The sequence below is a fragment of the Pleurodeles waltl genome, chromosome 10 (genome assembly GCF_031143425.1).
Source record: "Pleurodeles waltl isolate 20211129_DDA chromosome 10, aPleWal1.hap1.20221129, whole genome shotgun sequence".
Taxonomy (NCBI): domain Eukaryota; kingdom Metazoa; phylum Chordata; class Amphibia; order Caudata; family Salamandridae; genus Pleurodeles; species Pleurodeles waltl.
Window position 1 is genome coordinate 1,020,464,539 of NC_090449.1, and position 14,835 is coordinate 1,020,479,373.

At 43.3% G+C, this 14,835-nt stretch overlaps 1 protein-coding gene across 1 annotated transcript in view; it reads left to right on the top strand.

Moving 5' to 3' along the window:
* The window catches only part of EAF1 (ELL associated factor 1), an 81,066-nt gene that overhangs the window by 11,293 nt on the left and 54,938 nt on the right, over positions 1 to 14,835 (top strand). The window contains exon 2 of the mRNA XM_069211937.1: positions 7,389 to 7,483. Coding sequence (XP_069068038.1) covers positions 7,389 to 7,483 — 95 coding nt within the window. The remainder of the gene's footprint in view (positions 1 to 7,388; positions 7,484 to 14,835) is intronic.

The following is a 14,835-nucleotide window of genomic DNA, read 5'->3' on the forward strand; positions in this document are numbered from 1 at the left end:
GGTGTTGTTTTGTTACTGTGTGTGTATTTTGAGCGCAGCGGTATGTACCGCCAGTGGATTACCGCGGTTGAATGACTGCCACGGTGATTCATGAGTCATGATACTGTGGGCAAATTTCTGTTGGCGTAACGGTGTGGGTTTTGGTACCACCAGTTTATCACTGACCTTTGGGCTGGCGGAGTTGTTTGTGTGTCTGTATAGTGGTGGATTTCTATGCGTGGGTCATAATACGGGTAGCGGTATACCGCTGTAGTCGCAGTATGTTGGCGGCAAGCGGCACTTACTGCCAATGTTGTAATGAGGGCCTAAGAGTCTTAAATCCTTAGAAAACAGTGAGAATGCTGTTATCGTACAAAAGTACCTGGGTAGCGTTAAAATAACACTGCACGGGCGAGTGTGCGTCGGAAAAGGCCAGCGATGCGTCAATTTCTCCCTCGCAAGTGAGACCGTGTGTCGTTCCTCCTCCGGTTGGGTCGGCGTGTGTCGTTTTGTCTCTCCCGCAAGAGAGCAATGCGTCGATCCAGACAGGCACCTCTGGTCTAGGCAGGCTTTGCATTGTTTTTCCATGCCCAGCGATGTTGTGTTGAGCATCCGGTCGCACAGTATCACAAAACCGCGATGCGTGCGGTTTACGTTGTTATCAGCCTCCGTTAGCGGGTGTTGCGCGTCATTTCTCCAGCCACGTTGCGTCGATCTTCCAGCCGCGATGCAGGTGGAGCGTTGATTTCAGCCGCGAAGCTGGTGCGTGTCGTTTATCAGCCGCGTCGCGGAAGGTGCGTCAAAAATTTCCCTGCACGGCAGTCTGTGTGTGGAGTTTCAGGCTTCTTCTGCCAGCTTCACCTTTCAAGGGCCCAGGAACTGGATAGGGCACCACTTGGCAGGGCAGGAGTCTCAGCAGAGAGTCCAGGTGCTGGCAGGTGAAGTCTTTGATGGCCCTGAGACTTCAACAACAGAAGGCAAACTCAGTTCAAGCTCTTGGAGATTCTTCACAAGCAGGAATGCAGAACAAAGTCCAGTCTTTGTCCCCTTTCACAGGCAGAAGCAGCAACTGCAGGATAGCTCCACAAAGCACTGTCACAGGCAGGGCAACACTTCTCCTCAGCTCTTCAGCTCTTCTCCTTGGCAGAGGTTCCTCTTGATTCCAGAAGTGATCTAATTTTCAGGTTTTTTTTTTGTGTTCTTCTTATACCCCTTCCTGCCTTTGAAGTAGGCCTACTTCAAAGGAAGGTCTCTCTTGTTTTTTGAGATCCTGTCTTGCCCAGGCCAGGCCCCAGACACACACCAGGGGGTTGGAGACTGCATTGTGTGAGGGCAGGCACAGCCCTTTCAGGTGTGAGTGACCACACCTCCCCACCCTCCTAGCACAGATGGCTCATCAGGATATGGAGGCTACACCCCGGCTCCCTTTTTGTCACTGTATAGAGAGAGGTGCAAATAGCTCAACTGTCAAAGTAACCCAGACAGGGAATCCACAAACAGACAGAGTCACAGAATGGTTTAAGCAAGTAACTGCCTACTTTCTAAAAGTGGCATTTTCAAACACACAATCTCAAAACCAACTTCACTAAAATATGTATTTTTAAATTGTGAGTTCAGAGACCCCAAACTCCATATGTCCATCTACTCCCAAAGTGAATCTGTGCTTTAATAATATTTAAAGGCAGCCCCCTTGTTAACCTATGAGAGAGATAGGCCTTGCAACAGTGAAAACCGAATTTGACAGTATTTCACTGTTAGGACATATAAAACACATTTGTATATGTGCCACCTTAAACTTACACTGCACCCTGCCCATGGGGCTACCAAGGGCCTATCTTAGGGGTCTATTACATGTAAGAAAAGGGAAGGTTTAGGCCTGGCAAGTGGGTACACTTGCCAAGTCGAATTGGCAATTTAAAACTGCACTCACAGACACTGCAGTGGCAGGTCTGAGCCATGTTTACAGGGCTACTAATGTGGGTGGCACAACCAGTGCTGCAGGCCCACTAGTAGCATTTGATTTACATACCCTGGGCACCTCTAGTGCACTTGACTAGGGACTTGCTAGTAAATCAGATATGCCAATCATGTATAAACCTATCAACAATACAATAGAGCATATGCACTTTAGCACTGGTTAGCAGTGGTGAAGTGCTCAGAGTCCTAAAGCCAACAAATGCAGGTCAGAAAAATTAGGAGGAAGGAGGCAAAAAGATTGGGGATGACCCTGCAAATAGGGGAAAAAGTCCAACAATAAGGAAAAGTATATTTCCCGGGTTTTCACTGTTCTTGGTTTATTTAGTTGATGAAGAAAGAAGTATGACTTTGAAGCGATAGAGAACCACGTAGGAGGGGTTTTATTTTATTACAAAGGGAGCTCAAACTGGAGGTGACCCATAAGTCAATCTATTTTTTCTTAGAGAGCAGACCCACGGCAGTCTATCTCATGCATAGGGCATAAAATATTTTGTCAGACTTTTGGATGTATTTCACCGGGCCTTATGTTAATTCCTTATTTCGACTGATTAACCACATTTTTGCCGTCAGAATCAAACTTGAACATTTTAATGAGCTATCATGGTTTCTAAGTTTTACTTGTCTCAAGAAGACTTACTTAACTGATAATGCTGCTTGTTCTGTTGAGTATTTTGATTCTGTTGGGCGCACATTACCTCATCCATTCTTGAAGTTAACACCACTCCTGATCCAGTGAAGGTGCTTTATCAATAATTTCTCGGACTATCAAAGATAGCAACAATAAATCTGAAGCTGTTTGGAGCTGTAAACTTGAAAATCACTTCCCCAAAAGAAGACGTTTCCTCAGTAGGCATTTCATTTTTAGGGTCGAGCCTGCGAGAACATGCCCTAGCGCTTTCGGCTTGCTTGCGAGACTCTATGGTAAACAAGCATTTGCAATGCAGTTGATCTCGCATTTGCTTGAGTTAGAGCTATTGGCATTGTAAATTCATAACTGGACTTTTCTTGCCACATAAATTGGTCAACCCTGCCTCATAATTTTGTCTTTTCCTGCCATGTAATTCCAGTGGCCCTGCATATAACTAAAGCACTTCCATTTACCTTCTTCCTCTATCTGCAGCAAAAAATGAAAATGTTGCCATTTAGCATCCTAATTTAAATCTGCCACGCTAATTCCAATAGAATAGTGCTTTCATCAGACCACCATCAGAGTTGCTGGCTGGCTAAAAGCAAATCCATGCAAAGGCATTATGGGGCGAGTTTTCATGCCTGGGAATATTGTAGTATATTATAGTATGTTGACCGCAATGCTCAGAACAGCCCCTAGGGAACACCACGATTAAAAAAGGAACTTTGGAAGAAACATACAGTCAGCCCTTAGAGAGCATAACCACATGAAAAACAAATGGGAGAAAGTAATGCAGTGGAACCATATATTTAGCCCCCAGAGGGTGTAGTGCATTAAACATTTTCAAGGCTAGCAAGCCATGCCGCACAGCAGTCGCGCTGCTGTTAATAATGGGTAAAAACATATTGACAAAGCCAATAAGCTTCATAGGCGAGAGCTATTTGCTTTGCCAATGCTCGTTAGGTCTGGTGTTAGCCAAGACCTTTTGATTTTACTAAAATGTCATGTATAATATACTTATTTTGGCCAAAACCTTTTGATTTTACTAAAGTAATATGTATAATTTACTTAAATGGACTTTCAGCCACCTCTCTTCATCCATTGGTCTGTTGTTGTGTCATTCACATTTTGCTTCCTCCCACTAAAGCATATAACATGGGTCAATTGGCCAGCCTCCTTAAGCCTGGGATTAATGCCACTTTGAATGACTGCACAAGGGGACATGGGCACATAAGCTAGTTCCTTTTAGTACCAATGGTGCTTAATGTGAAAGCTAGGGCGCGTTTGAAGTGAATGCAAGGCACATTCCAGCTTTGTCATTTTCTGATCCTTACTATGCCATTGTAAATTCCTTTTTAGGTGGATTGCTGCTGTTTCACTGTATACCATATTGTGTTTCTGGACTCAGTTTCACCAATGGTTTTTTTAACGAACTTTGCCCAGGAAGGAAACCAAACTTTATTGTATTTAATTTGCAGAATATTGTAACAGTTTTATTTAAACATAGGTAGGGTGTAATTTGGGGTTGAGTGTCCAATATTTTATACTGTGAACCCTCTTTCCTTCTTTCTTTCCATCTTCTTTCTTTCCTGTTTACATTCCTTCTTTCTTTCTTTTTTGCATTTTTCTATCTTTCTTTATCTTTAGTCTTTCTTTTATTCCCTCTTTCGTCTTTCCTGCTTTCTTTTTTACATTCGTCCTCTTTTGTTTCTTGGATCACTTTCTTCCTCACTGGAAGAACACACAGAGGGCCTGATTCTAACTTTGGAGGACGGTGTTAAACCGTCCCAAAAGTGGCGGATATACCACCTACCGTATTACGAGTTCCATAGGATATAATGGACTCGTAATACGGTAGGTGGTATATCCGCCACTTTTGGGACGGTTTAACACCGTCCTCCAAAGTTAGAATCAGGCCCAGAGTCTGCTTACCACCTTTCACCTCCGAAACTAAGGATAGTTTCTGCAGTGCCCCCCCAGGACTCATTCTCCAGCCCAGCGCTCTGTAACTTATACATGACCCCACGAGCCAACATCGTCAGATCTCACTGTTTGAACATAATATCCTACACAGACGACACCCAACTCATCCTCTCACTCATCGATGACCCTATCACAACAAGGACCACAGATCCATGACAAGCATCGCTGACTGGATGAAGAACAGCTGCCTGAAGCTGAAAACGACCAAGACGGAAGCACTGATCTTCGGCAACAACAGCAACCCATGGAATTACTTGTGGTGGCCATCAGACCTTGGACCCACACCCGCCGACTACGGCACCATTGATATCAAGCTCACCTTGAAATCACAGATCAACGCCGTCTCCTCTGTCTGCTCCCTCACCCTGGGATTCCGGAGGGCCCTCAAGACCTGGCTGTTCGGATGAGCCCTCTGGAGCCTGCAAGCAATACCATATCGAGTGATTAGCTGCACTATACAAATCCTGATTGATTCATTCTCATTCTTTCTTTCTTATTTTCCTCCCTCACTTCCTTTTTGCCTTCCTTTTTTCCTTTTTTGCCTTCTCCTCCTACCCCTCCTTCCCCTTGCCCCTACTTCTCCCTCCTTCCCCTTTGCCTCTTCCTCCCCCTCCCTCTTCACTTCCCCTCCCCCCTCCTCCTGCTGCTCCTCCTCCACTCCCTTCCGCCCCCTCCGGCCTCCCTCCTCTCCCCCTTCTTTCAGTGATAGCTATTAGCCAAGGCCTTTCAATTTTACTAAAGTATGTACTTGCAGGAGTTTTCAGCTACACTTCAACCATTAGTCTGTACATGTCATTCACATCTTTTTTCCCACTCCTCCAGCACGCATCAAGGAGCAATGTTAGCCCGCTTCAACCATTGATTGATTTCCCTTCCAGTTGTGGCATGCTGCCCTTTCCCAGGGAACACATGATGTACTCTACTGAACTGTGATAAATGCACTTACATAAGTTGCACACATATGAACTCTAACTTCCATGTTATTGAAAAAAGTCAGATGTTCAGTTTCTTAAAAAGGAGCTAGCAATGGTGGAATAACCCCTGGTGGTTGTTCCACACCTTTGCGCACTGCTTAACACAGCCTCAGATTCACTTTAGACGCCCACAGTTGTGCTTTGCACACCCACAGCTTTGTACATCTGCATTTCTATAATCAAATGGAGCTTCCAAGTAGGTCAGAAGGAGAACAAAACTACTTTCAAATTTGCTGCTGCTAACCATTGTTTTTGGGCGGCTTAAGGCTACATGCTACTTGAGACGAAGGACATCGCCAGTACATGCAGACATTTTCAAGGGACTAAGTTGTTGGAAACCCTGATTGCTGTTGTCAGTATGCTGCACATCCTAAGATCCTCTTGTCTTGATTGTTATGATCCTCCTCCCTCATTTACGGCCCCAGATACACCAGCAATCATATCACCTGGCTTTTTTTGCTGAGACTTCACCACTAAGTTCTGCACTTATTCTTTCACTGGCAAATTCTTATTTGTAATTTAGATCCTGTATACATAATTTCAATAGTCTGGGAATCCTAAGTGTAATTTTCATAGGATATAGTGCCTCCTGCAAGCTTCTTGTTCTACCAGCGTTTGCTCTGCGCTTTAACAACATTTTAACCACATTTCACAAAGAATCCACAGCCAATAGTGCTTTCACACTTTTAGCTGTTTTCTTATACACCTTCATTGCTTTCCGTTCATCAAGCCTTTCAGTCCACAGACTGGACATAAATTTGAGACCATAAGCCTAGTACGCAATAATTCAAAATACATAATTGTGCTGGACTTCGTCCAGAGAGGACAACTTCCAATACAGTGCATATATGGTATCTTCCACTGCTTCACCACAAAAATAGCTCAGTGTGTTCCATTTATAATAAGTTAATTTGTAATAAGTTATTTCAGACACTAAACTTAGTCATAAGCTTGGAGATCATAAAAAGCCATCCTACAATATTTGATCTCCCTTGGTTTGAAGAACCTGACCTCAGTCAGACGTACATTTGTAAACCCCTCTTGCAAAAATCTGTCCATGCTATCACTGGCTAGCATTTCTAAAAAAAAAGGAAAATAATAATCTAGAACTGCCATAAGACAAGTATAAAAAAATCAATAGCTACACAATGCAGACGTTGACATGTGGATTAAAGGAACCTTTGGCGTGGTATGAGTACGGTTCTAGCAATGTAGGTATGACACTGGTGAGCTCTGAGTAGTTTAGGTTCAAATATAGCCTGTGTCTCATAGAGTATATGTGCAGGAACACCCCTCTTAGCTAATTTAAGGAATGTTTACCTAGGAAAAGACACTGCATGAAAGTATACAGTCAACAGATAAGGCAAAGTCTTTGTCCTACAAATTTATTTTTGTTGTATGTTGTATTTTATGCTTCATACTTGTTACTAATTCCTTTAAATTGATGTTTTTCATTTAGTTTTCATTCCTAGTGGTTTAAGGCTAGGTCTGCAGTGCGGTCTTAATTTTTCACTCATTACCCCTTGATCTAGAAATAAGATGCACATATCACAGTACCCTGAGTAGTATCCATATACAAAATGTAGCTACAGAAACATTTTCTGTGGCACGTGCATTATGTAATTAAGAGAAGTGGCTATAGACGTGCTGTATTGTTTACAGTGACCTCACTGGCCATTTTTGCTTGGATACTTCCACCTCCCGGCATCTAAACTGTTATGACAAGCTGCAGCACTTTACCTTGAAAAACAAACAAAGTTACTGATATGGTAGCATTTTTCCCTGAAGCACAGAAACAAAATGCACATTTTCTGCACTTTTGTAACATTTTCCTTTTTTATGATTAGATGATTTCAAACCAGCTTCGATTGATACCTCCTGTGAGGGAGAGCTGCAGGTTGGAAAAGGAGATGAAGTTACAATTACTTTGCCTCACATCCCAGTAAGATTTGCTCTTTCAGTTACTTCTTGTAATGATTTTTACCCTGTTGCTATTATTATATGAGCATTGTAAGCATAAACCTGCTATATTGATCTGCATGGAAGATTATGCAACTTTTTAATGTTGCAGATCATTCATCCTTGTTTTTGTATGTTACGCTTACCTTACTTACATCTGAGAGTTACCACATATATTTCTTTACTATGTTACCTCACCTGGATTGGTATAGAGGTCTTCTGGAAGTTCAGTTTATCACATAAAAGCATTGAGGCCGGGAGTGGTGGAGTGGTGATGATACAGAAGTTCATTGATGGCTGCAGTTGTGAGCTAGCAGAAGGAAGCGCTGTGGGCTTATCAGCTGCTACACCACAGAAAATGGAACCACACTGATGGTGAATTATGAGACAAAGTCATCTCTGTCTCTAATTCAGAGGACTCAGTGGGAATCAGACCGGGCAATGGAGGCCGGGGGTAGGTCTGATGTAGCAGATTATAGGAGACAGGGAAAGTTCAAAAGCAGATGAGAAAATAACACAAAGATCCCACCAGAGACCACCACATGGATGAGATGGAATATGAACCAATAGACTACTAACACCTCTTGGTTCTTTTGGCACACTGTTGCACACCCAAAAAAAACAGGATTCCTGAAACTCCATTACTAAGCCTTCTTTAGGCCATGTTGGGTTCAGAGAAATAAAGGAATTTCCAGATATTTTCTTTTTTTTCCTCTGATCACTAATATGTCCCATTTGAAGACCAGTACATATTTTTAGACCATCTCCTACAGTAAATTTAATGCATCCGCAGAATGGTTGTTGAGCCATGTAATCCCCATCGCTGCGCCATCACTAAAAATATTATTCTTTACTGATAAGGTTTTCCTAGGTAAACTCAGGTTGCTGAAACTCGACTCCAGTTATTCTGACTCAACATTTTTATAATGCATTGCAGCTGCTGGTGTGACCTTGTAACACGTACTTTTGCACAATTACTTGCAGGCTCGAGAATGCATTTGTGGTTGGAAATGTGTGCATGCAGCATGATGTATACATATACTCTGGATTGTGTAGAGTGACACTGCACCTAGGAGTCTATTTGTTTCTTTGACCATCAGCACTTTCCTTTCCCTTGTTATACAGGCTATTACTCTGGGCTCTTTCAAATTCCACCCTCCTCGGATTCCATTTTTAAGTTGATCCTGAGATCAGAGCCTGATGGCCCAGTGATTTGCACACTCCTACATTTTATGTAAATCTCTGTTACCAGAAAAAATACAAAATAAACTACATAGGTATGAGGACACTGTCCACTCGTGCCCACTGTTTGAGCAAAATTTTACTCTTACAGGACTTGGCCTCTGTGACAGTAAATCAGAGTTGAGTCAGAGCATGTTACCCTCTGATACACGCTCTCCAAAGGGCAACTCTGAAGTCCATTAAACCTTTAAATGAGAAATCATTCCTGGATGCCAAAAGTCCTCACTCCGGGGCTTACCTTGCTGTGCCAACAGCCCAGCCTATAATCAGAGTCTCCTTGGGGGTTCTATGGCCTTGGTCTTAACATTGTGAGCACTTTCTAGGTACTCAAGGGTTTTCTACCATCATATCGCCCAGATTAATTCACCCAGCCTTTCTACCAGACACACTCCCCTGGTTGTTGTGGAGTCATACTTTTTTCCATTCACAAAAACCGCAAACAGCAGTCAAAGGAGATAAAAAGCTCATTCGTCCCTGGCAAGTCCATGCTGGGTCTATGGTAAGACATAAGTTGAAAAAGAAAGGAGTCATTATATATTGCTTAGAAGCTCACCAACTTCGAGTAAAAGACAAGCAAGCAAAATCAACAAAAACGTGCTCATTGACAGCCATCATTGCCTTTTCAGAGGAGGCTGATGGCCTATTCACTGTACTTCCTTTACAATCAGTGGAGGCTCCCATGGAACTGACTATGAACACATCATTGAGACCTACTGGAGACCGTCACTTATTTCTCCCCTGTTTCCATGTGTGCTGAACCTTTGTTTCAAAGGCAAAAACAAGCATCATATGACCGGTTTCAGGGTATCACCCTTCATCAGCCAGGCTGTTCTTTTTGCGTTTGTCACCCCAAGTGGGAAGGGTATGCCCAGACGTGGGTCCCGTGCTCACTATGCCACCAGATTCAAGCTAGCCTGGCTCAAGAGGGGTGATACCCCAAAACCGGTCCCAGGATGCTTGTTTCTGGTCCAGGGAGGCCCTGGTCTGGCAGTTCGGGCTGGACTGTTCCCATGGGGAACAGGGTCAATACTGATTTGCATATGACTGGGTCCAAACTGGAATGGCATGGTGAGCAAAAAAACTGATGGATTAGACCCAGATCTGTGACTGGGGGTGAATGTTTGATTCGTTCTACATTCCGTCCATCAACTGTTCTTTTTGCAAACCTTTATTTCAGGCAGTGGAAGATTAATGTGAGCAAACTGGTGACTGATCATCAAGGAAACTGCAGTGGAGCACAGATCTTCTAAGAAGCTTTGAGCTTTGCTTGCATCTGTTTAGGCTTATGGACCCTACAGATTTCTAGCTGTTCGTTAGTTCCCTCTGTCGGTGCTTTTATAGTCTTTCTTTCCCTGATGAGTTATGACATAGTGTCATTAAACCTGCCAAAGGTACTTGCCAAAAGCCTCACTTGATACCTACTGGACTAAGAATGCAGACTTTAAAGTAGAGGCCCTGTGCACAAGGCCCTCTGTGTGCCTCTGTTCCTCTAGCGTATTCAGCACAGTGTTTGCTGCCCTAAGCCAAGAGATGTGTCTGGCATTTACTGTGGCATTCAGTCCAAGTAAGTGGTAAAAACTGTTGACTCTGGGAAGGGATTTTAACCATAAGTCAGGCCTGCAACTCTGGCAGGGAAACACAGATGCCATATTTTCAGTGTCTAAGTCCAAATGTTAAAGGACATGGAGAAAAGTTGATTTTGTGAGCTAATTATTTTACTCCCCTCTCAAATGGGATCTTCTGCCAACCTTTGCTTGAAAGGCTACGACTGAAATGAGAATCCTGCTTCCTCTCTGTTGATCTGAACAAGCGTATGCAGACCAAGCTGAGAGCAGGCGAGAAAAAGGGGGAGGGAAGCTAGAGAGAGACATACACACAGGTAATTTCTGTCTGCTTTAGACCTTCAGTAAGGAGACAGTAAGACCTGGAAAATTGAGAAAGGCTTGACAATTTGCACACAAAAGCATAACTATCACATCAATGAGACATACAAATGAAAACAGAATTCTTACATTAAGGAAATGCGTCCTACCAGGCTCAGTAGTTGAAGGTTCTCTGAGGAGCCCTACCTGACTTAGACACAAGGCGCAACCCCAGGACACCACAGAATCTGCAATACAGATATGATAGGGTACATATCACACAAGTTAACAGTAATATTTAACCTCCTACTTGAGCCTAAAGGGGGCAAAACTGTGCAGATCTTCTTGGCATTTATAGTGCTACTTGTTTTAGCTTATTCTCTGATTCAGCATTTCCCAAGTGTCGTGCAGACTGACTTTCTGAGCCCTTCAAGCTTCTTTTTTTTCCAAATTCTGACATTCACTTCCAAATTACACTTAGGGAGCAGAGAGTGTTTGCTTCTTGCACAAACATGCCTAATCTATTTGCTTCTGGGATGTGTAAGGGTCTAGATCAGGCTTCTCCAACAAGTATCCTGTGAACTACCGGTAGCTCTCCAGCTACCCATAAGTAGATTTCCTGCGTGCAGTCCAGCTTACTAAATTAGAAGCTGTTGATTGGTTGAATACAAAAATTGAAAGGTGTGTATACGAGATGAACATGTAAACTTGTCTGATGTAGTTTGTATTAAAATTCTAATAATATAATTAGCTCAGGATGATTTTCATTCAACATAAGTAGCTCTTACTTCAGAAAAGGTTGGAGACGCCTGATCTAGACACTTCGAAAAACACAATCTTAACAAGTTGTAACGTCCTCTTCTTGTACATCATTTCCGCTCTGCTCTGGCTCATGGGAACACAAATGAGAGACTGCATCATATCAAAATTCACCCAGATGTTTTTTGGTATTACAATCTGGTGGAGCTGTACCAATATCCTCTTCTTTCCTTTGTGGGGTTATTCTGTTATAGTAGGGGGTTGTTTGTCTTTCATTCCATACTGTGATTGCTAAATGTGGCGTCCTCATACATTAGGAATTCTATGCTCCTGAAAGACATTGTCGGAGCAGCGTTGTTTATTGACAACGAACAAGAAGCTCACCTACACTAGGAAGGAGTACAAAAGTAGTTTTGCCACTAGGACATTTTGGTTTTGGTCTTTGGGGTCCCAAAGGCTATACCTATCCCTAGAATTAAGAGAAAACAAAGCCTCCACACCAGCATGTTTGCCACCCATGTAGTCCTCCACTATCCTAACTGATGGAAGACTCTTGATGCTGTCACAGGCGAAGAGCCAGAGATCATTGGTAGGTATCACCAAGATGAGAACCCTACTTGTCTGCGAGAACCATATTTTCAGGAAAACTCCAAATATGGGAGTTTGTGATGCATAAGTCATAAAGGGCCAGATGTAGAAAGCGTTTTGCATGGCGCAAACTGCGAAATTCGCAGTTTGCGCCATGCAAAAAGCGCATCGCGATGCACATTCCCATTTTGCGAGTCGGTACCGACTCGCAAAATGGGAATGTGACTCGCAAATAGGAAGGGGTGTTCCCTTCCTATTTGCGATTCGCACCGCGATGCAGAATTGCTTTGTGACCGCGAACGCGGTCGCAAAGCAATTCGCAGTTAGCACCCATGTTAAGTGGGTGCTAACTCATTCACAAAAGGGAAGGAGTCCCCATGGGACCCTTGTGAATGTCGGCAAAAATATTTTTCCAGAGCAGGCAGTGGTCCAATGGACCACTGCCCACTCTGAAAAAACGAAACCAAATGGTCCCTTTTTTTATTTTGTATTGCAACTCGTTTTCCTTTAATGAAAACGGGCTGCAGTACAAAAAAAAAACTGCTTTATTGAAAAAGCAGTCACAGACATGGAGGTCTGCTGTCTCCAGCAGACCACCATCCCTGTGAGTGCAGGGAATCGCAAGGGGGTCGCAAGTTGCGACCCACCTCATTAATATTAATGAGGTGGGTCTTTGGGACCCCCTTGCGATTTGCAGAAGGTGTCTGAGACACCATTCTGCATACGATTTTGCCACTCGGAAATTGCGAGTCGCACCGAACTCGCAATTTCCGAGTCGCAAAATCGTATCTTGCTACATCTTGCCCAAAAAGTAAAAGTCAGTGAAGACCAGCACAGAGATTGAGGCAACAAGAATCCCTGAGAACCTTAGGTATGTGGCCAAGAATTACATAACCAAGTTGAAGAAGTACACCAGACAATGAAGTTCTCAGTTCTACTTGGATTCAGCTTTGACCATTTCCTGTGCATTCCGAGGATGATGACATGCTGTCAGGGACATAGCTGGTCAACCTTAGGGCCAGGCTAATGTACAGAAGATGTAGTGTATTGTTGAATGCGAGTTTACACCTAAATTCAAAAGAGAAAAATAAGATAGCTGTGAAAATACAAAACAAGGGCGGAGGTTAAGTTATAACAAGTGCAGAGGTTAAGTAAATATGCCAGGTATGTGGTTGAGTGCTCCGAAGATGCAGAGATTCTTGAGAGAAGTTATTCATAATCATGGACACTTAGTGCAGGAGGATGAGATTATTGATAACGCACTTAGGGCCAGATGCAGCAACAGAAAATTTTGCGAGTTGCAATTTGCGAGTCTGACCGACTCGCAATTTGCAACTCGCAAAATTGCATGCAGAAAGGTGTCTCAGACACCTTCTGCGACTCGCTATGGGGTCGCAAAGACCCACCTCATGAATATTAAAGAGGTGGGTCGCATTTTGCGACCCCATAGCGAGTCCATGCATTCACAGGGATGGTGGCCTGCTGGAGACAGCAGACCTCCATGTCTGTGACTGCTTTTTTAATAAAGCAGTTTTTTTTTTTTTATTGCAGCCCGTTTTCCTTAAAGGAAAACGAGTTGCAATACAAAATAATAATGAAACCATTTGGTTTCATTTTTTCAGAGTAGGCAGTGGTCCATTGGACCACTGCCTGCTCTGAAAAATTATTTTTAGTGACATTCACAAATGGGAAGGGGTCCCATGGGGACCCCTTCCCGTTTGCAAATGAGTTACCACCCACTTCAAGTGGGTGTTAACTGCGAGTTGGTTTGCGACTGCTTTTGCAGTCACAAAGCAACTCAGCATCGCGGTGCGAGTCGCAAATAGGAAGGTAACACCCCTTCCTATTTGCGAGTCGGATTCACATTTTGCGAGTCGGTACCGACTCGCAAAATGTGAATCAGCATCGCAAAGGCCGTTTTGCATGGCGCAAACTGCGTTTTTCGCAGTTTGCGACATGCAAACCGGTTCCTACATCTGGCCCTTTGTGCTGGCAGCTAAAAATAAAACAGCCCACAACCAGAAGAAATCAGAAGGACTGTACAGTATTTAAAAAGATGCTGGATACATTTAAGACACGAGTTTCAATCCCAATGTGACAAATATTGCAAATATGTTGACACAACTTGCCACCCAGAATTAATTGGGCTCTTTAGCCAGTATGTTTCAGTTGCATTTGTAAAGCATGTCACTCACAGGAAAATTAAGAGGGGTTGCTGGAAGTTACCATCTTCTGCGTGGTAGTCCCCAGGAATTAAATATTACTAGTAGGCTGCAACACTCATTGTACCACTCACTAATGTAGCACTGTAAAACATGTCATAGGGCAGGATGCATGGTATTTCAAAGGTAAGGCATGTGCACTTACATTTTAAATGTGCTGGCAGAAAAAAATCCCCAAAGTTGTTTTTTCACTGTGGCAAAGCTAGCCTTCCATTCCATTTAATAAGTGATAAATTTAGTTTGGAACAGCAAGAGAAATACTTCTCCACTCATTTGAATTGTATTAAAATCATCTTTAATATTAAAGTCGAATTTTAACTTACTATCTTGAAAAATACACTTTTAGAAAGCTGCATTTCCTGCCTAAACCAAATATACCTTTCTTCCAGTGTCCGATGGCTGTTAATGGCTCTCCTGTAGTGTGATGAGTATTCCTCCCAAACAGGGTACAAAAGGGCTTTGGGTGTGGGGAAGGGTGTTTGTTTCCTGAAGAAGATGGCTGGGGTAGGGTGTTGGTTGTACCCAGCCACTTCCTGAGTTTCTAAGAGTAGCCTGAGGGCGGTGTCCACCCCGTACCTGACTTCACGAGATGCTTGCCATGTCACTGGCAAATGCAGCTCACACCTGGGCCTCCCTGTCCTTTGTTTTACTAGCCTGGCTAG